The sequence below is a fragment of the Puntigrus tetrazona genome, chromosome 17, assembly GCF_018831695.1.
Source record: "Puntigrus tetrazona isolate hp1 chromosome 17, ASM1883169v1, whole genome shotgun sequence".
Taxonomy (NCBI): domain Eukaryota; kingdom Metazoa; phylum Chordata; class Actinopteri; order Cypriniformes; family Cyprinidae; genus Puntigrus; species Puntigrus tetrazona.
In genome coordinates this window covers 8668055-8694328 of record NC_056715.1, presented here as the reverse complement: position 1 = coordinate 8694328, position 26274 = coordinate 8668055, and the positions used below count along the sequence as shown (strand labels likewise).

The 26274-nt window shown below is 37.7% G+C and overlaps 1 protein-coding gene across 2 annotated transcripts; it reads left to right on the top strand.

The window, feature by feature from the left end:
* The first annotated feature begins 1 nt into the window (after position 1).
* On the top strand, positions 2-24473 carry peli1b (pellino E3 ubiquitin protein ligase 1b). Of its 2 annotated transcripts, XM_043263310.1 has the most exons (8): positions 2-143; positions 323-402; positions 13782-13986; positions 17153-17282; positions 17826-17927; positions 18131-18328; positions 18810-18998; positions 21156-24473. In XM_043263310.1, exons 3-8 carry the CDS (start codon positions 13907-13909, stop codon positions 21732-21734), a joined length of 1278 nt encoding a protein of 425 aa, XP_043119245.1. In that variant the 5' UTR covers positions 2-143; positions 323-402; positions 13782-13906; the 3' UTR covers positions 21735-24473. The 2 variants fall into 2 exon arrangements, with proteins under 2 accessions (XP_043119245.1, XP_043119244.1); XM_043263309.1 differs by having other exon boundaries at positions 11-402.
* The last annotated feature ends 1801 nt before the right edge of the window (positions 24474-26274 follow it).

The following is a 26274-nucleotide window of genomic DNA, read 5'->3' as shown; positions in this document are numbered from 1 at the left end:
CCGCTCATCTAGTCTCTAGACACTACAACACAAAACACCACCGTCTGTTTACAGTCTCTCTAGAAGCAGCCGGTGGACGACACCATTTTACAGCCATTATTGTTTGTTTCGATCCTCTGTATTTCTTCTGAGCCCGAGACTAAGTGAGATCACGTCACATTTAACGGCAGAGATGTTCATTTTTGTTTGAATTTTGAGGATAACTCTCAACACCTGCCTTTGTTAGCAAGTTAGCCTCGCGTGATTTTAATGGCTCTTCATCCTTAATTCTCTCTCTCTGTTACATTCTGGTTTGTTTTATTTTCTTTGACCATTTATTCAGTCAAACAGCAGTTGTAGCTAAACCCGTGCTAACGGAGCAGCTCTTTGTTCGTGCCTCGGAAAAAACACACCAGCACCGCCGTGAGTACCTCATATTAACAAAAAAAATAAATAAACAACAGTGATAGTGTTTTATGAAATAACATTTATTTTACTAATGATTCTGGCTTGTTTTTCGCTGTCTTGTATGGTTTGTTTTATTTTGTATGTCTTCTAGCTATCGCGTTACCTTATTCTAAGAATCATTTGAAGTTGATTTCGTGGTTTAGTCTATAAGTGCTCCTCTTTTTTTATTGTATTGTTTAAGTCTGACAGATAAACTGTCACGGGCTGGTTCTGCTTTTCTAAAAGTGTAGATTGAATGTCTCTAACTGTACATTAATCAAAGTACATTTATAGTTAACAGAGCAAAGAAGTGTCATTTAGTTACTGCTCTGTTAGATTTCTCTAGGTATGCTGTCACATACATACAAACACTGTGATTTTATTTATTTTGCGTCTTCTCTTTTAGTCGCTAACTTTACAACCCTGCGTGCTCCCTAACAGCCTAATATTACAGCACTCCATATTATGTGTCAAGTCTAGTTATTGACGGCGAGCCTTCGTTTTCATGCGTTTGCGAAGACAATGTAGAGTCATACTAATTGAGAAAGCAGTGCACTCCATATACTTTATGGCCCGAATTTGCATTGGCTTTTATGGGTCCGTTACAGACGTGTCATTGTTCTTTGCTGATGTATTTAAACGCTCAGAGTCATTTGCATAGGCAGACCGAGCATCTGGTCCGACCCAATGTGGCCTTTGTCCCGTTCCCGTGCTGACGTCAGGATGTCAACCCCCCTTTATTTGGTACCAGACGGTGCTGCTACATCTGAATTATTTATTAGTACAATCAATGGATTAACATGCGTTAATGCAACATTTACTGTCACTCCATTGTTTCTTCTATGCTTCCGCTCATACTGCTGAATATAGGACACTTCTAGCTGTAATAAATTGTTCAGAAGCTTGAAAAACTTCAGTTTTTAGTGGCTAGAGAGACTGTACAAAATTGATAGTAAAAACCTGCACAGCATACTTGAATGCATTTACATATTTCATGAGGTTTAATTGATTAGTAATGTTTGTGACTTAGCTAAATATATAACATTAAACATTTATCTGAATTGTATATTTGTCTTTGTTTAACATTGAGTTGTAAATTCAGTTCGAGATCAAACTGTAACTAAAGTGATCTTACAAACATGAGATAAGTTAGATATGTGAACGTCACTATGGGTATCTTAGTAGGAGAACTAGCAGAGCATGTTTTAGCTAGCTAACCTTCCTGAATGCTGGCAGTACAGTGGTGTAGTTTTCTACCTACAAGCAGTACAGTTCCTTGTTTGTGGAGTTACTGGTGAGAGAGAATATTGTTCTTTCCGAGTTTGTTTTACCTTGATAAATTACCAGGGAGTCATTTCCTTTAGTCGTCTCACTGCTTTCCTTTAACAGAAGCAAAGGTTACCACCGCTCGACACTTTGGGCCTTGTATTTTTTGCCGTATTGGTGATTTGAGTATGTTGTTTGTCTTTGTGTACACGTCACCTTATGTAACGTGTATTACATGTATTCCCTCAAGCGTGGTAGCTGCACTGACTTTACTGGAGTGTAAAATGATCTCAGTCTGTATCACTTTCAGTGTCTTCTGCGACCGCAGGTCTAGGATTAATTTTTAGTCTCTGCATCTTATCCAGTACAGTGGCGTTAACTGTGAAGAACTGTTCATGGATCAGTGCTATGATATACACGAGATACACGTGAGTTCTGATCTGTTTGCAGCAGATCAGATATCTGTGAAACTGGCTAATATCTCTGTCAGTAAGCCTGAATTTATCCCGGAGCTCACTGGAGCCACGTTGTCATTCTCTGATAAAGGTCGCTATGTTTAGTTTTGCTTTTTATTTGCTGTTTTGCTTTGCTTAACTTAACTTTGATCTTCTCTCAAAGTTAGCTTGCTGTCATTATGAGTTTTCCACTTATTAAGCCTACGTGTTTGAGAATAGCTCTTGTAAGTCAATTCAACGTAGTGTAAGTAAATCACAGTAGTGGAGCGAATCTTAAGTTACTGTTTGTCACCAGTCTTTTTCAGTCATGAGAAACACTTTTCACTTTCACTGAAACACTGGGTTTCACAGATCTTTGTAGGTTGATAAAGCACGAATTCACCCACTTTTGACTTGTCACCACACTTTAGACGTTCCAGTGATATACATTTGCTTGAAGAATAAGCATGGTGCTTTTTTGGGGGAAATTGGGCCATACCGCTGCATTTAAATAGGGCCCGGAGACCTTTCACAACGTTAACTGCTGATTGTGTCTATTATATTGAAATATATTGAAGTTATTGACCCAAGTGCACAGTACAGAGTCATCTAGATCTATGCAACAGTCATGTGTTTGATCAGATTATTTATTTCTTACAAAAGCAAAGCTATTGTTACAGCGTTATCCTTCAAAAAGGGTCAGTAAGATTAAAAAAAAAGCACAAATTTTATTCAACATATAATAAACAAAATATATATATATATATATATATATATATATATATATATATATATATATATATATATATATTTTAAAATTGTTTGTTTTATATTAATCAAGGGTGTAATGATTTTCACAAAAATATTAAGCAGCACAACATTTTCAACGTTGCTAATAAATGTTTCTTGATCACCAAATTATCTTGAATGACTTCTGCAGAATCATGTGACACTAAAGACTTTAGTAATGGCTGCTAAAAATTCAACTTAACCATCATAGGAATAACATTAAAATATCTAAATGGAAATTAGTCCTTTTCAGGTCTAATAATATTTCATAGATAGTTTATAGTACTTAATTGTTAAAAGAAACACCAACCTTTCTGAGCATAAGATATGTATTCTGAAAATCATACAGACCCCAAACATTTGGAACAGTAGTGTACTAGTGAACATAGAACTATTATATTCTTTAACTGGTACTGTCTTTTGGCCACTTGGTCTACACAATGAAGTTTTAAGGATGACGTTTTGTGGAAACTAGGTCAGACAGTGGGCACCTCGGAGGAAAAGCAAGCAGGAAGAACTCTCTCTCTCTTTCTCACATGCTTGGCTGTGCAGACAGACTACTTCAATCCTTTAAGATTGTTTGTAGTTGCAACACCTGAAAACTGAGGAAATTATGTATGTTTTACATGCCTAGGTTAGAGTTGTCTTTACAGTAAACTAGGAGGTGGAGTTGGCTGTAAAGATTTTTACATTGTTACATATTGACGCTGAAGACTGGAGTAATGGCTTCTGAAAATCCAACCTTGCCAACACATCCAATATTTCATAATATTTGCAGTTGTACAAAAATTCTCATCTTTGGTGAGACTACTTTAAAAAAAAAAATAAATAAAAAATCTTGCAGAGCCCAAACTTTTCAGTAGTAGTCTGTGTGATGTAGTCTTCTTCACACCTGATTGGATTGTGTATGTTTCTGTATTTGTTTAATCTCAGCTCTTCTATTCCATATTTGTGTAACTCAATTTCAGTATGTGATGTACCAAATAAAACCTGATTCTGATAATCTGCCCTGCTGACTTTCACTTTGCGCATGCTTTTTGCTCCGAGCAGCTAAATTTTGAGCAGTGTTTGAAAGACGAGACTGGCCATGTGACCTGAAGGACACACCAACCCCCATCTCAGGCCTCTGTTCCCCTCAACTTCCTTTGGGGAGAGCCAGAGCTGATCACTGCAGGCTGTAAATGAGTTATTGTCATGGAGACCGAGAGGTCAGCCTCTGCCAGTCAAAGCTGAAATGGGCAGAAGGATGATGCATACAGAGTATCTGGTGCTTGCGTCATTTAAAAGGGGATTCTTTAGAACTGCTCAAAAATAATTATAAAAACCAGCTGACTGGTGTTAGCATATGGACTGTTCTGAAATATGACTTGTTTCCTGTTTAGACAGCCAAGCGCATCCCCCACCTTTTTGGATCGTTGGGATCATTTGACAGTTTCTGGGAAGATTTCATTGTGCTCCCCGGGGTAGCAAGTGGTTCTTTAGATGTGTGTTTAGATGGCTAGCCTTTGTTTCAGACATGCACCCATCGCCCCAAGTGCATGGAGACTCAATACCGTGTGTGTTGCTCTCTGGTGTTTTTGTACATATGTGTGTGTGTGTGTGTGTGTGTGTCTGCATGGTTAGTTCATTGTCACCGTCCAGTCTGTTTGTTTCTCTTAGGTTTCAGTGCTCATGTCATTGAATAATTAAAAAGCCCCTGAAATTGAAGCTCGGCCTCTCCTCTGCTCTCCTCTCCTCTCCTCCATCTGTCCATCTACACTCATGTAAGAAAGCAAGCCGCTTCCCTGTATTGTGTTCATCTTAAGTGTTTGTAACTGTTTCTTGTTCCTAGATGGCTATCTTCAGTTTTATATTGCTTCCTATCTCTTTGTTTGTAGTTTAAGTAATAATGATTCCGTAAGTGTATAAGACGTGTAAAGATTGCATATTTAGTGTTCGTATACACACAATGCGGTTGCAGTCACTAACGCCATTTTCCATTGTTTTTCTATGTGAAGATGCAGGTGTGTTTGACTGTTGTTTTCAAGTCTTGAGTCTCTTACAGTGCCTTGTGCATGACACTGCGTTCTAACAATGGAGTGACTTTTAAAATCACATCTATACCCCTTAGTTTCTTTCCCCATTCCTCTACCCTGTATCTCCTTTTTAAAAAACACATTGTGTGACTGCCCTGTTGTGTGTGTATATATATATATATATATATATATATATATATATATATAATAATATATATAAGTAAAGTAAAGTTTGAACCAGTTTGCAACTATGAGTGAGAGAAAATTATGAAGACATACATTTTTGAGTGAAATATCCCTTTAAGAAAGCACTGTGTGATTAGGTTGTTCACCTGACCCCGATATTATGTCTATTAGTAGGAGGCTTTTTTTTTCTTTGAATGACAGTTTGTGTAACCATCATGATCCCACGCTGTTGTTTTATTATGATAACATCAGCAGTTTTGACTTGTAATAAAATGTATGAAATCTAGCTATTGTTAATACAGAATTTGCTTTTCACAATTGCATTATATTTCCATTTCCTTTGAGGAATTCAGGAGTCAGTCTGTCAAATGTTAATATAAATGATGTCTGGTTATAAGTTAGAGTGCATGAGATGCTTGAGAGCCATCTAAACTGCTCTTGTGGAACATATTAGTAGTGAAGGACACTCTGTTTTGCCTCACTGTGCATATATGTGTTCCTGTGTGTGCACGGGAGGGTGGGGCATTGCAGAGATCTCTTCCTTTGTGGTGTAATCGGTACCAGATGGAGGGGTGGCTGTGTGTGTTAATGCAAACCCCTCCTTTTCCTCACCTCACAAATTAAATTGAAACACACATTTAAAGAAATCTTCGAGAGCTGGTTGGTGAAACTGTGCTCGTATTCTCGCTGACGGACTTAATCGTGTTACCTGACCTCTGGGACGTCCCATGCACATTTTGCACTGTTTGTTTATTGTTAGGCTTGAAGCTGAGCACTTGTTTTTTGTTGATCCTCCATTAAGCAAACAAGCAGACCAAGCTGAGGCTTTATAAACAGGGTTTAAGTCAGATTCCATGCGCTCTTTGTTGCTCAAAGAAAGCCTAAAGCTAATTAGCCTGCTACCTCAGTGACGGGCGAATGACCATGGTGTGTGTGTGTGTGTGTGTGTGTGTGTGTGTGTGTGCGCGTGTGTGATTGATCCAAACGGTACTCTGGAGATTAACCAACCTTCTAGAGCACATGTTAGTAAATGAATATATTTGGGTTATTTGTGTTTTTGCCTTTTTTAGAAATATATATTTTTTAAAAACAATGACAGTTGATTGGCTAGTTCAGACTCATTGATCGTCCCTTTCTCAGACATCAAGGTTTGTTTGTTAGATTAGCCACAGACCACAGACTTTGTTCCCATAAAGCTGATAACTTCTAGTCTAATCTTTCATTTCTTCATCTTTCTCAACATCCCTTTTTGTAACCTGGTGCCAATAAAAGACACTTGTTGCATACGGTTTACTGTATCGGTTCAGAAGTGGCACAGTTTTATATTTAGTGTTTTCAGGCTGAGTTTTTTGATTAGCTCAAAACACAATATGATTCTGTGACCTGCAAGAAGACCACATTACACAAAAAAAGGCACCCACTTGCATTTCCAAAGTGTTTATGTAGGGTCGGCAGTTGTCCCTTGCCCTAGAAAAAACTCTGGTTTTAAACATTTCACAGCGGCATGTAGGAAACGTTTGATGTTTCTCTCGCTGCTTCAAAGGCCTGTTGTTCCTAGCTGAATTTTTTTTCTCAAGCTTTGATTTTTGTTTTTCAGCAAGTCTAAAGGGTGACTTTAGGCCACCTTTTGTCAGTGCGTACGTGTCTGTATGGTAAAGGCATAATTCACCTAAAAACTCAAATTCTGTCATTACTTTCTTACCCTTATGACGTTTCAAACTTTTATGACTTTCCTTCTGTGGAACATAAAAGGAGATATTTTGAGAAATCTGTCAGTGTTTTTTTTTTTTTTTTTTTTTTCACTGGTAACCAAAATTCTTTCTTTACCTACATTCTTCAAAATTATGTCTTTTATGTTTTGCAGAAGAAGATAAGTCATGCAGGTTTGGAATGTATGAGTGTGAGTGAATGTTGACAGAATTTGATTTTTTTTTTTTTTTTTTTTTTTTTTTTTTTTTCTTCTCTTTTGGATGAACCCTGCAAGATGCTTTGTTTTGCACATCAGTGCATATGGTGATTCTTGTGCATGTGTGCATGCAGGCTTCTGTATATCTGAATTATCTCACCATATCTCTTCTTCACCATCTGCTTTCATCTTTAGCTCAAATTCATCATTCGTAATACTGCTTGTGCTGTCCGCTGTGCATCTTTCTTCATCAACACTGTTATTTTTACTTGAATAGTTTTTGGTATTAAGTGATGGGAAAGTAGTGATGTGGTAAGGTCTGGTGTTTCCGCCCAGGTGGAGGTCACCTGATTCCTTTCAGTGGATTTATTGTGATTGACCACATGTGCAGTCCAGTTTCTCATTAGAGGTGGAATGTTTTTATAATGTGTTCGTTAGGATCCTTTGTAGTTACTTGTAAAATGATTTAATAGAATTTTTTTTAGTTTGTTTAAATTTATAGTTTTCCAAGACCTACGTCCTTATTTTAAAACTCCTTTGAACACTGCTCGGCAGATCACAATCAAGAACTGGAACCACCCGTTTTATAATATTAAGGGAATAATTCATCCAAAAATAAATTCTGTCATCATTTATTCACCTTTGAGAAGTTCAAATCTGTATGAATTTCTTTGTTCTGCCGAACACAAAGGAAGACATTGTGAAGAAAGCCTGTAACCAGGCTGTTTTGGGTAACCATGAACTTCCTTTTTTTTTCCTACTATGGAAGTCAATGGTGACCCAAAACAGCCTATATTATGACACATTATTTCTTTTAACTATGGTGTTTTTTCTGTGTTTTCTTTTTGGAATAACTTTTGCATTGTCTGACGCTCAGGTAAAACTTAATAACATTGTTAAATGTAATCTTTAGTAAAACTCAAAAGTTTTATTTTCATTCTATATGTAGGGACGTGTCGATCTGATACCCTGTATCGGCTCTGAAACTGGAATTTTCTGCCGGATCGGTTATCGGTCAGATGACACCGATCCAAATCCGATATTGTATGCATACTATTCGGAGTTCTGAGCTCTACAAAAGGCACAAAAACATTATGAAGTGCACATTTTTTTCCATGGACTATATTTAAAGTGTTCTGTAGCTGTACAATAGATAATTGTGAAGTGCAGATTAATATTTAATTTGTTAAATTCAAGCGTAAACTCTTCACTGCAGCTGTCTGTCATCAGCATTCAAGATGTGTGTTCAGGTATAACAGTCAAAACAATGAAACTCTAGAAGAGCGCACATAACTGAGATTTAAACCTGTTAAAAGAAAAGGCACAATAAAATATGGCATAGATATAATGCACTGCATATCAATATCTCTACCATTTGCACTTTGAACTATTGTATTCAGAGTGCTGCGGACCGTGACACTCTGTATCCTGGGCATTTAGACTTCTTGTGGGGAAAAATATAATGTTACGGCATTTGGTTTAAGCCTATGCTCATATCCATCGCCACCTGTGAGCTCGTTCATTGGCTGTGGTCATCATATCAGTATTTTATTCAGTATAGCGTTCACCGAGTGCAAGCTTTTTACATCATCGGGTATAATGGTGCTCCCCCACAGACGAAAATATGCGCAAAACGATGTAATTATTTTTTTGCAACATAAATCATTCATGGGCTTCTACATATTTCAGTAAGGGACATAATTTGTTATATTAAGCCATACAAGTCTTAATACACAGGGATCTCTTTAAAAAAAGCTTAAAATGTCACAAAGACTGGAAGTTTGACACTGTTGTGTACAAACCCAGACAGCTTTAATTCATCTGTGGTTGGCCATGTGTACGGGTGTTCAGCGGGTATGTATCGCTCGTCTGCTCCCTCTGCTGTGAAGCAGCTGCACACCCAACATGCTTCACTTCAAACTCCCATCACCCACATGTGGTGCTCGTGTATCCCACAGACCAGATGCCCATGCTGGATGCAGATGTGTCCCTCCCCTCTGGTTCCTAACTTCTCATTTCAACTTCCTTCTCTACTTTTGGATCTATTTTAGACCGCAGATGCCACCGATACGTCTCCCTAATTTCTCGGTAGGGAAGGTTTAAGCCTCCACATCCTACCCACTGATGAAAGGAGTTTTCCTCACTGTTGGGCTATAATTCAGACCTCCCCTGACAGCAAAGTGAGGCTAGAACCTGCTTTTGTGATTCAGCTGGCATCTTAAAATTCTCCTTTTAATCACAGGGGTGGACATTTTAATTAAATTTTTTTTTTCCCAAGAGCTCCTTTTGAGTTTTTAGTGGTTTTGGTGTGTAGGATATGCTATTCTTACAGTTTAAATAGTTTGGAAGTGACTTATTTGCTAATTGTTTCAGTTTATTGATCGGCTTATGTGCTTTTAATGCAGTAAAAATCCGACGCTGACTATTGAGCTTGCACTTTGTATGGGAGTTTTTGTATTTATACACACACACACACACACACACACCTCTGCCAGGTTTTCTTACAGTTGATAAGTCAGACAGTCAGACAAAGGCACATTACTGTACCTAAACTGTGTGTAAATATTGTAGAGGAATGGTAACTTCTTGTCACATGTTTACAGTTCACACCAGTATTATGTTCTGGGATCTGTCACTTTTCTCACAATCTAAAACCATTTTCTGTGTAAAAGTAAAAAAGAAGGTTTCACAGATGTTCACTTTGTTTATTCAGAGTCAGCATGAAATCAAAATTGCTTTTCTTTTATAGAATATCGCAGTGTTTGCTATAAAAGATTTATTTGTAAACATAAACATTCCTTACCTTATATGACATTGCAACAGTTAGCAAAAGAAAAAAGATCAGTACTTGGATAAAATAAAGTTTCCACACTACTTTGTTGTTGGGAGCCTTGAAATAATATCTAATTTAACTGTAAAGTTGTTCGAGCCACATGACTTTAGTTATCATTCATGCCCATACCACAAACAGTGCAGGATGAGTTTTGGATGAGGATTGTTTAGTAAAACTACTAATGTTATAAAAAAAAAATGTATAAAGCTGAAATAAGGTAAAATATAAGAAAAGCATACATTAAATTGTATCAGGTGCCAACTAAACTTAGCTAATATCCCAGCATACTAGTCTATATTAGAGTAAGGTTGTGGAAATAAAGCCAAGCTGTTGTCGTCCTGGCTTTAAGCCCAACCTGAGCCATGGTAATGCATCTCAGTGTGCGCTAATGATTCTCACCAGCACTGAAACAAAAGCTGAACTATATTCAGTATTTTTGATTTGTGAAAGCCATGGGCTGAGCCGCGGTTGTTGACATCTCAATTCTGAAACAGTCCTAGTTTTGTGCTGCTTGTCGATCAGGAGTTTGTATGTTTCATTCTCAGTCACAGTGCTGTTCAGGCTTAACTCTAACACAGTCTGTCTGACAAATCAGGACAAAAACAGCAGGGGTGTGTGTGAATCGGGGTGTGCATCTGTGCTGTACAGTATTTTGGTCCAGTTGCTGACTGTAAAATAGCTCTCTGAATTAGTAACTCTCTGTGTGTGTCGCACAATTATTTAGCATTGTAGAGGTAAAACTATAACCATGTGAACCTTTATGTAACTCTTTCACTTGGGTTTCATGAAACAGAAATTCCTCTCTGTGGTAAGATGAGATGTGCATCTATAGAAAGATGGTTGGTTATTTTACTGACTGTGAAATGGTTTTGTGTATGAAGCCGAGAGGGAGATGGGGGAAACGGTGAAATATCTGTTAAATCTACATGCATGAGTGATGCATAAATCCGATGACCTTCTAAAAAAACTACTTTCCTCTCATCTCTCATCTTTTTGTTTCCTTTTAGTTTTTTCTCTCCCATTTGCATTAATCCAAAGTATTTGAATGGTTTTCGAAGTACCTGTTGTCATCAAGGGTGTTTTGCTGTGTAAATCTAGTAAGCTTGTTTGTCCTGTTTTTATATTACCAGATTTTCAGGTGTGATGCTAACCAACATACACTGCCACATACAGTCAACCACTGGTTCATACTATCCTACTTAAAAAAGGTTGGCTTGTGGTTGAATCTTACATAACACTCTTGTCTGAAGTGTACTTTTTCTGTACTTTTGTAAGATTTGTGTTTTGTAAAGTACCTTTTTAATTTTCTTTTGGCTCTTTTGCTTTCTCACTTTCAAATCTCTTATTCACATTCACATTCACATTCCCTTGCCCCCTCTCTCTGTTTTAGTATAAAGGTCATGTGTAAACTGTGTGATTTCTAAGGACAGGAAGAACTGCTGTTATTACACTTAATGGTACAATAGTGTGACAGATTGAGTTGTTCTGTGATGTAGGAAGGGTTGTGAGTGTTAAAACACCTCTTTCTTTTTCTTTGTAATTTCAACACTGACCGACTTCCTGTTCTTTGGTCACTTGTTAGTAAGACATGTAGATTACTACTTAAGATTATTTTCTCTCTTCTTTTATTAACTTTTAATTTAAGTTTAGATGAATTGCATAGATGACTGGAAATAAAGTTAGAATTTGTACATATTTAAACATTTTTAGTTTTTGGGAAGCTGTCTCGTGTTGAGACCCTACAAATATATGATAGATAAGAGCACAAGTCAAACATGTCCATCTAGTGCATGTTTACGCAGAACAAAAGTGGAATAACCTTGCACTAAAAAAACAATTGAAAACAATTTAATTGAATGGCTGCTTGAAGGGTTAGTTCACCCGAAAAATTAAAAATGGGCATTTATTACTCACCCATATGTCGTTCAAAACCGTAAGACCAAATGAAGATATTTTTGATGAAATCTGAGCACTCTCTGACCCTGCATAGACAGCAACACAACTGAAATGTTCCAAGAAACATACAGAAACACACCTGTACCCTTTCTCCTGAACATAAACAACAGTGATTACTTTAAGTTCTGGTGAACATCTCAGTTAACATCTTAATTGGTTTTCCGAAGACAAACGAAGGTTTGGAAAGACATGAGGGTAAATAAGAATTTTCATTTTGGGATGAACTAACACTTTAATAGTCCTGAAAGTCTTTTTGCATCGTTATATGAGAAGTTAACAGCTAAAGCTAACACCTGTTAGCACTTCATGTGCTGTGGATGTCATTTAGACCACTTGCTTTGATGGTGTTTCAGGATTGTGTGTAAGGGGGCAGGTGTTGATTTTGTATGGCTGTGAGGAATTTATGAGTGCAGTTGATGCATTTGGCCTATTAACACCTGTAAACCTTGTTAAAGAATTATAGAATGACTGTATGGCCTCATTCTCCACGACATCCTTAAAGTAAGAGACTCAGAAGTACAGCAGTTTAAGCCCGTAGCAACAGTCTGGTATGTGGGACAGGGATCGCTGTGGGAGGCAGGAGGGAGGTGTGAATAAAGAAGACTGTCTGGATAGAGAGATGAAAGAGGGTGTGAATCCCCAGAGTAGCTGGCGACGATGTTTAGGGACAAAGAATAAGAAGATGGACATGAAGAGACAAAGCTCTTGTATACAAGTTGGCACCGACAAAGCCGACATGGGGAAAAAACACAAACCCATGTAATTAATTGTGTTTTCCTGGTGGTATTTTGAATGATTTCGTAGGGCAATAAGGATTAATATGGAAAATAAGGCTAGGCAATATGGCAAAAAATAAAAATTAACGATTCTCAGTTGTTACGATTTTTAACTGGTTGACTTTAAAATGTTTGCATTGTGTTCTGGCTTCATTGTAGTATGCTTTTCACCTACCAATGAAATCTCGTTTCTTCATTTTATCTCTTTTTTTTCTCTTGTTTTATTGGTAGTAATGATTTATTTATTTTTTAATATAATGGTTAAAATTATTATTTTTTGGTATTTATAGTTATCATTTAATCATTATTTAAACGTTTATTTATTTGTCACTGACAGGATGAGAAATTTAGTAGTTGTTGTACATGTTGTTCCAGATTTCAGAACATTACTGATCGGATGGAACCTCCCTCGTTAACACATGCATATGCTGTTGGTTTCAGTTGCAGTACTGTCTTTCCTGACACCATTTCCACTGACCTCACATGGTCAGCAGTGCCTGGCAGGAAACATCATTCTGAATTTCCAGGGACAAAATCATGGTTTAGTGTGCGGGTCATGATAATCACGACTCTGCTCTCCTGTTGAGTGAATTATTTTACCTCCGTACATGGTGTAATATGAAAAGTTGGCTAGGTTTCACACGAAATGTCTCTGAGTGCACCAGTAGGCTGGACCTATGCCGTTTTCTTTTCTTTATAACTCTCACTTGAGGAAGAGAAAACGTATGATAGTTGGAAAGCGCTTTGATAGCACACAGCGACACATTGCGATGCAGAAACAATATGTATTTCCTGTGTTCCTGTGTAGAAAAGGAAATTGTGCAACATAATTTGTTTAGGTGTGTTTAAAGGCAGTTTTTTTTTAAAGGACACAGTGAACAGTTTTCTAGGTGATAATCTGCATGGGTTTGTGTCTGTCTGTTTGAATGTTTGAGTCTGTCTTTATTTGCCCTTTAGATCTTGTTAGCAACTCTAATCTCATGTCTGAGAGTACAGACTGTACTGTTTGTCAGGTTACTATGATGAAGAGTGTGGTCAAGACTGAAATATAGGCCTCTTAATAATCACAAAAGCAGTTTAAATGGTGCCTTGTGAAATTTTATAAGTTATTCCTGTCATTTCCTAACCTAAATGATATTCCAGCTAAAAGCATAGCTAAAATACATTTGACAGTTTTCTTCTCTTTTTCCTCAGTTGCAGTGATGATGAGGATGATGATGGTGATGAAGAGGAGACAGAGCTGAGAGCTGAGTGTGTGTGGTTGTGTTGTGCTCACACTGGGAGTGGGAAGAACCCCTTCCCCCACACACACTGCATCCATGTTCTCCCCCGACCAGGAAAACATCTCCACATCGTCAACCAAAGTGCCAGTCAAATATGGAGAACTCATTGTGCTTGGGTAAGACCTTCTGGCCTTTAACCTTGGATCAGCGGGAAGCGGCATCTGTCGTGCCCGAGTTAATAGTTTGTTATTCTCAGTGACAACTTTACATGTGAGTGTGTGTTTCTGAAAATAGAATCTGATGCGGTGAAGGTTTTGTATGTTTCTGATGTTGTTGCTATTAACATCAATGTGGGCAAAATGTGAGGATGATGGAAGTTTATGAGAACAATTGAGCCTTCTGTTAGAAAACAAAGTGGGCTTCAGCGTGGTGTTGGAGTGTCATAAAGCACTTTATTTGACTTTCACTTGCAGAACAGACTTCTATGTGATTTTTCTGTGCTATATCATCACATGACTCACTGGCATCTAAAAGAGCTTTTTGTGTATTAACTTCTTTGATTAGATGTTCTCAAGGGTCATGGATTAGATTAGATTCTCATCCTGAAATGGATAGAGGACTCACCTCCATTATTGTGTTGGGTTACGGCTGATTTAAGTGTTGTGTTACTTCTAAACTGTGGTTTTAGCTACCTTTCGAAATGAAACTCAAAGCGCAGTATAGTTTAGTGCGATTCATCAAATTTAATTAACATGTTTAAGAGCCTCAGTTAATAGTAGATACAGCTCCATATCTCTGAAAGTTTAATTGTAAATAAAAGTTTGATTGTTATGCATTTGAAAATGAAGGAATGGAGATGGCCTTAAATGTTAGTGTAAAAAAATAAATAAACTGAAATTAGTTTTTTTTTGCAGTTGAAATCTTTACATTTATTAAATGTATGTGTGTGTGTGTGTCTGTGTGTAAAACACAGCTCCACAAGCCAGTCTCCTGATGAGATGGTTCATTTTCCTCCACCACCTTGTTTTCCCTCTGCTTTTCACTCTCTCCTCCCAGCAACAGCTGACACTGAAAGACTTCCTTCATCTACACCTCTCTGGGGTGTTGGGTGGGGGGTTTTACTCCCTCTGTCCTCTGTCGTCGTTCCTGGAGTGTTTTCAGAAGGAATGCAGTCGTAGATTAGAAAATGATGCTGCGGAAATACCCTGCTTAGTGTTCCCATACATCATGTCCATGAAATTCCCTTTCTGTGCTGACTCACTTGTTTTTCCCCTCCATACATCAGTTCTTAAGATCGTCATAGAAAAGTCTTGCCTTAAGGGATATTAGGCTTTATCATACTTACGCAAGCTGAAGATGTTACCTGGTGGGAAACTCCAGATGTCTTAACTACATTTTTTTGATCGGATTTTAAAAGAAAGTGTAGATTTATAAGGAAAGCCTCAGGAGAAACAAGCACAATCGTTCAGCTTGTTTATAGAGTACATTGCGATAATGTGGGTTTGCCAAAATATGTTGAGAATGCCCTCCACAGTGTCAATGCATGCTGCGAACTCATGTTAAATCAATCAGAGACCTAATAAAGTCCATTGCTATGCATCTAATGCCCGAACCCACACAATACCAAATGCACATTGTTGAACTACACGACTACATTGCAGCCACTGTGTCTGTGAAGAACACTTGGTTTAGTGAGTAAGTGGGTGGAGGCTGGAGGAAACCTCCACAGAGGAAACCACAAGACACAGCAGGTGTAGTGTTCGTTGTTTATGTAGTGTACACAGGCTTCATGCTGTTCACAAATCTGATTTGTTTTTCAAATGCTGCTTAAATCTTTAGTACTAAATGTTCACATGGCCATTTCGTAAGTCATAATATCGGATCCATTCATTCAGATCTGGTGTATATTAGTTGATTCTTTTAATAATGGTAATGAACAGCATTACAGCGTGAGACAGTGAGACAGCGTGATGTTGTGGAGCAAAATTATGACAGACAAAAAATGTTTGCGTTTCCACAAAGGTTAAACACTACAAATGTTTTTAACATTATAGAATCCTTTTCTTATTTCACTAAATCAGCGTTTTTTTTTTCTGAAGGATTATGTGATGCTGAAAATTCAGCTTTGCCATAAGAGGAATATTTGATTCAAAAAATAAATAAAAATAATGTAGATGGTTGTGTTAAATTATTATTTGTTTTTTTTCAAATAAACTCTTGGTAAGCATAAACTTCTTTCAAAAATATTTCAAAAAATCTTAAAGGTTCCAAACTTTTGAGTCAGTTCTACTACACGCATATTCACAAAATATGTCCAGAGCTGCTGGATATACACGTACTTGACATATAGTAATGAGTGCCATGTGTGTACAATACTACCGATACTACATCACATCCTCAACTACAAATGTAACTAGCCTACTCAAAATATGACCTAATTATCCAGATCATGACACATTTTCGGAAATTAGATTTGAATTGACTATCAGGCCACGTATGAATATGAGCATGCCAAATTGCAAATGTATTTTATTTTATTACTAACCCTTCTCATCACGGTAATCCTGTCTCGGTGGATATTTACCACCTGCGCATGATTGCCCTGTTCATATTAGGCTCCATGAAGATGATGATATTACAACAGTGGTTCCCAACCGGTGTGCCGCGGCACTAAGGGGTGCCGTGAGATCTTTTGAGGGTGCCGCCAAAATTTGTTCGTAGTGAGGAAGCGAAAAGTACAGGCGGATGAATCTCCAGACCAAATGGTGGCTTCCAGTATTCAAGTCAAACACTGAAGGTGTTCCTGCTCCATCTGAATCAAATTGCGAAAAGGGGAAACACGCATCTCTCTCGAAGAAAAGGACATATATTGATGCCTATTTAGCATTAGCATTAGCATTAGCATTAGCATTTAGCATTCCTTATAAGGGTGCCGGGAACTTTTGAAAGGCTTTCCAAGGGTGCCTCAAACAAGAAAAGGTTGGGAACCACTGTATTACAAGTTGTCAGGATTTAACCGTAGAAGCCAGCCATGGGGTTATGTCAGGTTCAGTATGTCATCTGACAGAAGTTTGTATTTTATGAAGAGTCAATAGTGAACTTTGTAACTCTGGATTGGTTTTATGTGGAATTTTTGCTTTAGGTTGGGTAACAACCTAAATTACGGTCTTCATTTCCTTAGAAATGGATTGAATATCATACTATAGAGGCTTTGTTTTTGTGTGCTTTTGTTAAAAATTTTGGTCTGTTGTTTTCACCACCCGTTGCCTGCGGCTGAATTGGTGGTGGAATAAGTGTTGAGTGCAAGTGTATTTAGTTGAATTTCTCACTCTCTTTTTGCAGGTACAATGGCTCTCTACCCAACGGGGACCGTGGCAGAAGGAAGAGCAGGTTTGCACTCTTTAAAAGACCCAAATCCAATGGCGTTAAACCCAGCACTGTACACGTAGCCTGCACCCCACAGGCTGCCAAGGTATACACACACACCATCCACCTAGGCATTACACAGGACTGTCTTTAAAAGAATCAGCAGTTACAGTGTCATTTTTGGTTCTTGGGAATTTTTGAAAAACTTAGTGGGTTAGAGCTGTAATGGAACAGGGTGTGTCCATTCACACATCTGGATTCTGTTGAGCTCATGAATGACCTCTCTGTGGCTCCTTCACAAACACACACGTACACGCAAACAGCTCTCAGGCTGATTCCTACTTGACTCTATTGTGCTGGCCAAATTAAATTTTCCACATCTGCAAATAGTGCACACATTTTTTTTTATGTATTTATTTATTTAATTTTTAAATATTTATTTAATTAAAAATAAATGACCTTACTTTTATATAATAATAATAATACTTTATTATAGATTGAGCATATTTTTAAACTAATTTAAAGGCTACATTTATTTATGATGGTAAGATTTGGGTGTTTATTATTTTTATTTTAACTTTTTTTTTTTTTATTAGTTTGTGATATCTTGACTTCAGCTTGTTATTTTAACCTCTCTCATTTTTCTTAGGCCATAAGTAACAAGGATCAGCACAGTATTTCCTACACGTTGTCCCGTGTACAGACAGTGGTGGTGGAGTACACTCAAGACAGCAATACAGACATGTTTCAGGTAGCGACTTACTGCTCACTGTGACGTACTGTCCTTTAAGACTTCATGGACTGTGTTCAAAAGTGTCTATTAATCTCACTACTCAAAGTGTCAGCCTGAAATATTGCTGTCACTATGCAGAAATTATTCTGTATTTCTTTTCACTGCTTCTGTAATTTACATATTGGGACGAACTCTTACAAATTTCTCTTTCTGCATTTCAGATCGGCCGTTCAACTGAGAGTCCTATAGATTTTGTGGTAACTGACACGGTTCCCGGTAGTCAGAGCAACTCTGACACTCAGTCGGTTCAGAGCACCATATCTCGCTTCGCATGCCGGATCATGTGTCAGCGAACGCCCCCTTATACCGCCCGCATCTACGCTGCCGGATTCGACTCCTCCAAGAACATCTTTCTAGGGGTGAGATGGCGAGAACATGTGATTTCATCTTATATAAAGACAGTGGGTGATTTGAAAACAGACCTGGAATACAAAAAGACTTGTTGAATGATTTAACTGTTTTATCATCTACCTAAACTAGTGATGTCCACAGTCTTGAGCTTAAGCTTGATATTGTGTTTTGGTTTTTTTTTGTCTTTTTATTTTATTTTTTTTTTTTTTAGTTCATTCATATTTTAATTTTCATGTTGTCCATATAGTGTATTTTTTGCTGTGAAACAAAGATTTTTTTGAGGATTGTCTTTTTTCCATGCAGTGGAATTCATTAGGCCACAGTGTTTGGTTCCCGATGTTAATTTGGTTCTCAGTGTTCCTCAAAAAGTTTTTTTTTCTGCAGTAGAACCTCAGTCAATTAGATTTGGCATGTCATAAGTAAATGACCTTTTAATATTTCAGGTGCACAAACCCTTCAAATAAATGCTTGATATTTTTTGGCTCACAGGAGAAAGCAGCAAAGTGGAAGACATCGGATGGACAGATGGATGGTCTGACTACTAATGGCGTGTTGGTAATGCATCCCCGCCTTGGTTTCACAGAGGACTCCAAACCTGGTGTGTGGAGAGAGATTTCAGTGTGCGGAAATGTGTTTACCCTGAGAGAGACACGCTCTGCTCAGCAGCGAGGGAAAATGGTCAGTTCTCCAATGTTACACGTATATAAATAAACACATTCTAACACTTTTTTTTTTTTTTTTTTTTTAATCTGTTCAATTAGAGTGGCTTTCTTTTAGATTCCCCACATTTCTACCTCCACTAGGTACATACCTTCACGTCGCCCAGCCCTCTTAGAAACACACACACTCTTTTAAATCAAACGTCCCTAAATATCAGCTAGTGTTTGTGTAAGCTGTAACGCAATTTCAGATGGGATTCTGAAACCGAAGCTCTGTTAAACAGTCATATGGCTCCCTACAAGATGGGACGTTGGGGCATTCTGGTGCCATTGACTGGTTGCTCTGGGACGCTGTTGCCAGGGTAACGGCCCAGGCGAGACAGCTTTGCCCTGTCCGGTGTAACACAAAGCTGTAAGATGATCTGGAGTTGATCTGTTAAGTGCGTCAGATAGGAGGTCCAACGAGAACTACTGCTCTCAACACTTTCCTCCTGTGCTCATAACAAGTCATTATCTTCGATGGGTGTCTGGACAAATATAGGCCTGCTAAGACTCCTAGATATGCATGGGCCCATGATGTGTTTGGCCACATTTATGCTGCTTATGCATTCTTGTTGCACAGCTCAAACGCTCTTTCTGATACGCATGCACTCACAGTCCAGAGGCTCAGAGGCGCCCCATTAATCTGGGTTGTCACAGGCAGAACAAACACGGTCCTGATTGCTGTTCATGCCCTGCTCCTGAGGAGTCCTGCTGATGGTTCAGTGCTGGCTAAACATGGATCTAATGCTGCCTCAGTGCTGGGCAAACAGTGCTTGACTGTGATGCTGTAGAGACGTTTGGCTTTACTGGCTCAGAACAGATCAAGTTAAAGCCCAACTGTTTAGTCTCTGGCCTGATACTGATGAAACAGTCAAGTAGTTCAGAAGCTGAGACATGACATTTTGTCAGTTGGCACTTTTAGCGCTGAATACATGCACAGCTGGATATTATTTTGCTATTCAGTTCTCGAATTAATTAATTTTTTTAAAATTGCCAAAATAAATTATAGACACATTACTGTACAGAACCTTTTTTTCAGGAGTTCTTTTTTAAGAAACCATTTTAGGCAAAAATGCAATTAATTAAAAAATATATATATTTTTTTTTTTTACATGAATACAAAGATATTTCAAATAAATGCTGTTGTTTAACTTTATCAAAGAATACTGAGAAAATGTATCGCGCTTTCCAAAACATATTAGGCAAAATATTGTCAAATCAGCATATTAAAATGATGTAGAAAACAGAATCATGTGGCATAAAACAGAAATTTATTCTAAATTATTTTAACTTGTAATAATAATATAATAATATAGCTTTTGTTTGAGTTTTTGATTATCTTTTGAGTTTACTGTTCTTGCCAATCCTAAATGAGTGAAATATGAAATTATCAATTTTCTATGTGTATAGGATATATTTAAACAAAATGGTTAGAAACAAAAAAGATAAAATTGTGTATTTTTATTTCTATTATAATTATGAATGTATTTTTGTATTATTTTTTTTTGTTAAAGGATTTTATGTGCTCATTTTTATAGATTACATGATATTCAAGATAATGTTGTATACAGAACATGTTTTAAGGGACCTTTTAAATGTTAAGGACAAAGAAAACATACATACACACCCTTGTGCATGCAGTGTTGTATTTACACTTGCAATTAGTAACCTTCACATAACAGCTCAGACACAGACACTGCGTGATTTACACACTGTGTCCTTACAGCTGTGTGTGTGTGTGTGTGTGTGTGAGAGAGAGAGAGAGACTAATGCAGTATAGTGAAGGTCAAACTAAAGGCTGATCAAGGGCGGCTCTGTGAAATCTGTCGCAACTATGAATTATGTCATTCTAGTGTGAATGTGTGAATCATAGGGTGTGTGTGTTTTGCACATTTATGTCTGTATGCATTACATACTCCATTAAAGACACATGTCTAAAGTTGAAAATGGTTATATTACTGTATTTTTGACTCTCTTTATACTTAATGAATCGTTACTATCCAGCGAGTGTTGGGGCTTTACTGCCCCCTGCAGGCAAACTTTCATCTTTTGATAAGAGAAATCTTTGTTTTGATTTAGTCTCGAGTAAAAAGCATAAATACTGTCTTTTAAGTCCTCTTCTCTTCTTCTTCAGGTGGAGAATGAGACTCAAGAGTTAGTGGACGGTTCTCTGATCGATCTCTGCGGAGCGACTCTCTTGTGGCGTACCGCTGAAGGGCTTTCCCGCACACCCACCGTCAAACATCTGGAGGCTCTCCGACAAGAGCTGAACGCCGCCCGTCCCCAGTGCCCCGTGGGTTTCAACACCCTCGCCTTCCCCAGCATGCGGCGGAAGGATATCGTGGACGAGAAGCAACCCTGGGTCTACCTAAACTGCGGTCATGTTCACGGCTACCACAACTGGGGCAACCGCGACGCAGAGCGAGACGGCAGGGAGGGCCGTGAGCGGGAATGTCCCATGTGCCGCGCTCGTGGGCCGTACGTGCCGCTGTGGCTGGGCTGCGAGGCAGGGTTTTATCTGGATGCGGCCCCTCCTACTCACGCATTCAGTCCCTGCGGCCATGTGTGCTCAGAAAAAACAGCAGCATATTGGAGTCAAATCCCTCTTCCTCACGGAACGCACACCTTCCACGCCGCCTGTCCTTTCTGTGCCCAGCAGCTTAGCGGCGAGCAGGGATACATTAGACTGATCTTCCAGGGGCCTGTGGACTAAACACACCTCCCTATGTCCTTTTACCCCCCAGGAACCCCATTTGACAAACAATAGTCAGGCATTTCTTTGTTTTTCCTAGAATTTAATTTTATAAAGATGACATTTTCTGCGCTCTCAGACTGTTTTTTTTCCCCTTACTTTCTGGTTTGTAAGTGACCTTTATACTGCTTTTTCAAATACAGAGAAAAACAAAAATATATATTTTCAAATAAAATGATTATAAAAGCAAAAAAAGTAAAAAAAAAATAAATAAAAAAAGACAATTTAAAAAAAGGAATAGACCTATTCCGAGCAGCAGAGCACATGCACACCCAGATTTGAGCGTTCTGATTGGGTGGCTCTGTTTGTCATTTGAAGCAGTGGGCGTGGCCGTTACAGATGGTGACATGTACAGTGTTTATTTGCAATTTAACAGTAATACTCAGCATTAGAGTGGCAATACACCATCAATTTATGTTTATAATGAGCTTACAGACGAGTCTGTCTGTACTAAGTTCATTCAATATTTCACAGCGTTTCAAGTGACTACATTTAGATTCCAGATAACAGTTTTCCATATGTCTAACTTAAAAAATACTTAATGTTTTTTATTTATACACTATCAATGTTTATCAAAGATTCAAAATTTATAGGTGTGTTTTTGGGGAGTTAAGTTCTATGTAGCTGTTTTTGTTTTCTCTTCCATTCGTAGGCTAAGGTATAGCATTCAGATTGTTCCTCATTTGTTCTCTGTATATGTAGGTTGAGTGAAATCTTCACTGCTATAGTGAATCATTGAGGTCATGCTCAGAGAAATGTTCTTGTTGAACTCCAGAAAACTCAAGAGGCCTAAAAATCTTCACCTCCCTTTAAGCACAGGCCAAAACCACATGCCCTGTCAGTGAGTGTTCGCAAAATTGTGTGCGCTTAAGTGTCTTTTTAAGGTCTCCGTTTTCTGTTTGAGCCTTTTCTGTGGAGATGACTGCCCTTGTTTGGATATTTTGGGGTCGCTGTGAAGTAATTTCCATCTGTAGTGCAAAAAGCAGCACTAACCTTTACCTCTATTATAGGTCAGTTTTAGTCTCTCTTAATTTAGTTTAAAATGGATAATTAACAATATTTTCAAAAATAAATGAGAAAGAAACTTAAATAGTTTTAAAATGCCATTCAAAGTTTGAGGTCTGTGAGATTTCTTTTATTTATTTTTTTAAGACAAATTAATACTTTTATTCAGCAAGGACACATTAAATTGTTCAAAGGTGATAGTAAAGATCTTTGTTAAAACAGATCAGAATCAACACAGCATATTTCATATAATACTGTTACCTTCATTTTTTTTTTTTTTTTTTTTTATCGAAAAACTAAACGACAACAACAAAAACCATCTCAGATTCCACAAATATTTTAACACTCAAAATGCACAATCTTTCCTGAGCGCTGAAACTGCTTATTAGAGTGTTTTCTAGAGGCTCGGGTGACGGTAAAAGCTGTTGAAATGGGAGCTTAGCCATCACAGAAATAAACAACATATTTTAAATTACAATTATGAAAGTGTAATCACGTAAGTCAAAAACATTGTTTTAAAAATCCCGCGACCTCAAACTTTTGAACAGTAGTGTGTTTTTCTAAAGCCATAAGACTTGCTTACTTGTGGAAGATGTTCAAGCTGCTCTTTTCCATACAATGTAAAGCTTAAATTTCTATTTCCTTTAAAGCTGTTATATTACCGTTGTTGCCCATCCACTTTCGTTCTATGGAAAAGAGCAACTTTGACATTCTTCTAAGCATCTTTTTTTGTTCTGTAAAAGAAAGTTAGTTTGAACGAAACATTTCTTTCTTATTTTTCACTTAATTTTAGGTCCCCTCAAAGAACTTCTATGTGTATGTATATGTATATGAGTATGCTAATATATTTGAAATTGTCATGTCATTTTTGACTGTTTGATTTCATGTACATGCTGTCGTATGTACTGTGTGAATGTTAAATGTGCTGTACTGTGTTACATGTAAGAATCTGGAGAGCATCGGTTGAGTCTGAAGGTTTGAGAATCCCAGGACTGTATGTGAAGTGGATTCTCTGCCTGAGGAGTCCAAGCCGGACTTCCAGAGATCATTCAGTTCCTGCTGTTCTTAACAGCACCCAGACACGGCATACTGGTGCAGTTTTCACCTCAGGGAGTTTCCTCCATCCTGACCACCAGGGCATGTGTTCATGAAGTATTTCAAATCCAGACAGCTGATCTGGTCTTTGTGTGTGTGTGTGTGTGTGTGTGTGTGTGTGAGAGAGTGTGTGTGTGTGGGGAGATCTAGACCACACTCTGCTTAAAGTGCTACAAGCGAATATGAAGCTTAATCAAGCCACAGACATCATAACCCCCTCACCTGTAATCCTTTTTTTTTTTTTTTTTTTTTTTTTTTTTATTTGAGGATGCTTCATTAGCAAAATCCTCTTGTGTGTGTTTTTCCAAGTATTAAGCAAACACACTAGATTAGACACATTTGACTTTTTAAGGGCATCGCTCGTTTGTCTCTGTAGAGACGGCGTGTGTAAAGGGCTTTTTCATTTTCTGTTTATTTGTTTGAGTTCTTTGACTTCTTTTGTCACTTTGGTCTAACTGGTCTGCATGATCCGTGTGTGTGTGTGTGTGTGTGTGTGAGAGAGTGTGTTCTGAAAAATCAGAATGCATAAAGGCAAACGCTGAGAATGTTTCTGATTTACCATTTTGTACCAACTTTAAACAAATAAAATTTTAAAAAGCATGTTGAAAGTTTTTGGGTGTTGTTTTTTTTCTTCTCAGGTTCCTGAGGCCAAAAAGAACTCGCATCTAATTCATTTCTGTATTTAAGGATAGTTTCTTTTAGTTGATATATAATAAGATGCATGCAAATATTTTCTGTTGGTTAGTGCCATCTTTTACTTCTCTACATAAAAGAAAGACTACAAGTAAGACGGCAAGTAAGTGAATCACTTTTTTCCTAGCTTCCAGTGTTTATTCCCTAAAAAAAACCACCGACTGCTGTGTTTTGCCCGGAGACTAGGAACGATTAGGGTGCTTTGGCTTCGTGTGGAAAGATTTTCAACGTCTGCAAATAAAATTAACTTCTTGTTTATTGAACTGTTGAAATAATACCACACTGCAGTAAAACACTGCTTCACAAAATACTTTTAATACTTTACATTTACCATTAATTTACTGCTGGAAAGATGTTCCCCTGCTGTACAGAAACTTTCAGTTTCCTCAGCCACGGCTAACAGGTCAGCCACAAGGTGGCAGCATAATAAGACCTTTTCTAATGCCTTGACTTCTCTTACTTTGAAGCTGTTAAAGATAAAGGCCCTAAACAGACTTTTAGCCTAAGCGAGACTTGTCAGTAAGAGATTTGTATGTCGGTACGATCAGTCAGACACCCCATCCTTGAACTGTTAGGGGTAGTTTGACTTGGATGGAAGTCTATTTCAGTTGACCCCAGATCAGAGGGTGGATTTTCTGGCATCGTAATCTGTTGAGTCAGAACATAGTCAAGGAAGTCTGGAATAGCAAAGCCAAGATCAAGTTTCTCAGCAAAGAGCCTTTTTCGTGTGTTTTGATAGGTCCGTACTTACATAAGTGGCCTCTCCGTCAGCAGAATGAGGGCAGCAGCCAAAATCAAGTCATGTGATGTCCTTCAGGGATACAGTACTACAACGGCAGAGTGAGGACAACCCAATTCCCACCAAACCTTTGATTATGCTACTTATCAGACAACCCGTAAAATAAGATTAAAAACAGCACCAATTATATAATATCTAATGTTTTTGGAGCCATCACAGACAAACCTAAACTGGATTATTGTGAAACACAGATGATTTTCCAAAGCATTTTCAATTCACCCTCAGTCTTCCGCTTTTTTAAGCACCTCAGGTTAATAGGAAAACTTTATAATGCCTAGAAAAAAAGAAAAAGACGGCAGTATCTTGTTACTTACTCTTAATTAAAAAAATCTATTTTCTCATTTATTTGCAGGTCATTTAAACGTTGTAAATTGATTAGTAGCAATCTGACAGCAGAGGTTTCTCTCCCACTTTCTTAGTCCGTTTAATCATCTTCACTTCCATTTCCAAAGCAAAATGTGTGTTGTCAGCATGGCATTTGAGGTTAATAGTCCCCATAACCCTCATTACTGACCTGAACCAACACCATGAAAGCCTCATATAGTCATGCTGAGTTAACAGTACGTGTTCTCAGCTGAAAACAATATTGATTTCTAACATTAGATTGTTATTATTGGAGTTGCAAAATGGATTGTGCACAATGATGGCATTTAAATTATGATGTTTTTGGATTTGATTTGTGGTAGAAGCATTTACATGTCAACATCAATAATAATTTTATAATAATTAGCCCATCACTGACAAAGCAACAGAAGAGAAAAATATGCTTTTTGGGATATTTTGCAAATGGAATTATTAAAGTTAGGTATAAATAAATCATTTTCATCTAAACTACAGAAATTGTCTAGTAATAGTAATGACTACAAAAAAATCCATGTTTGTTTTCAGAAAAAAAACCCCTAAACGAAA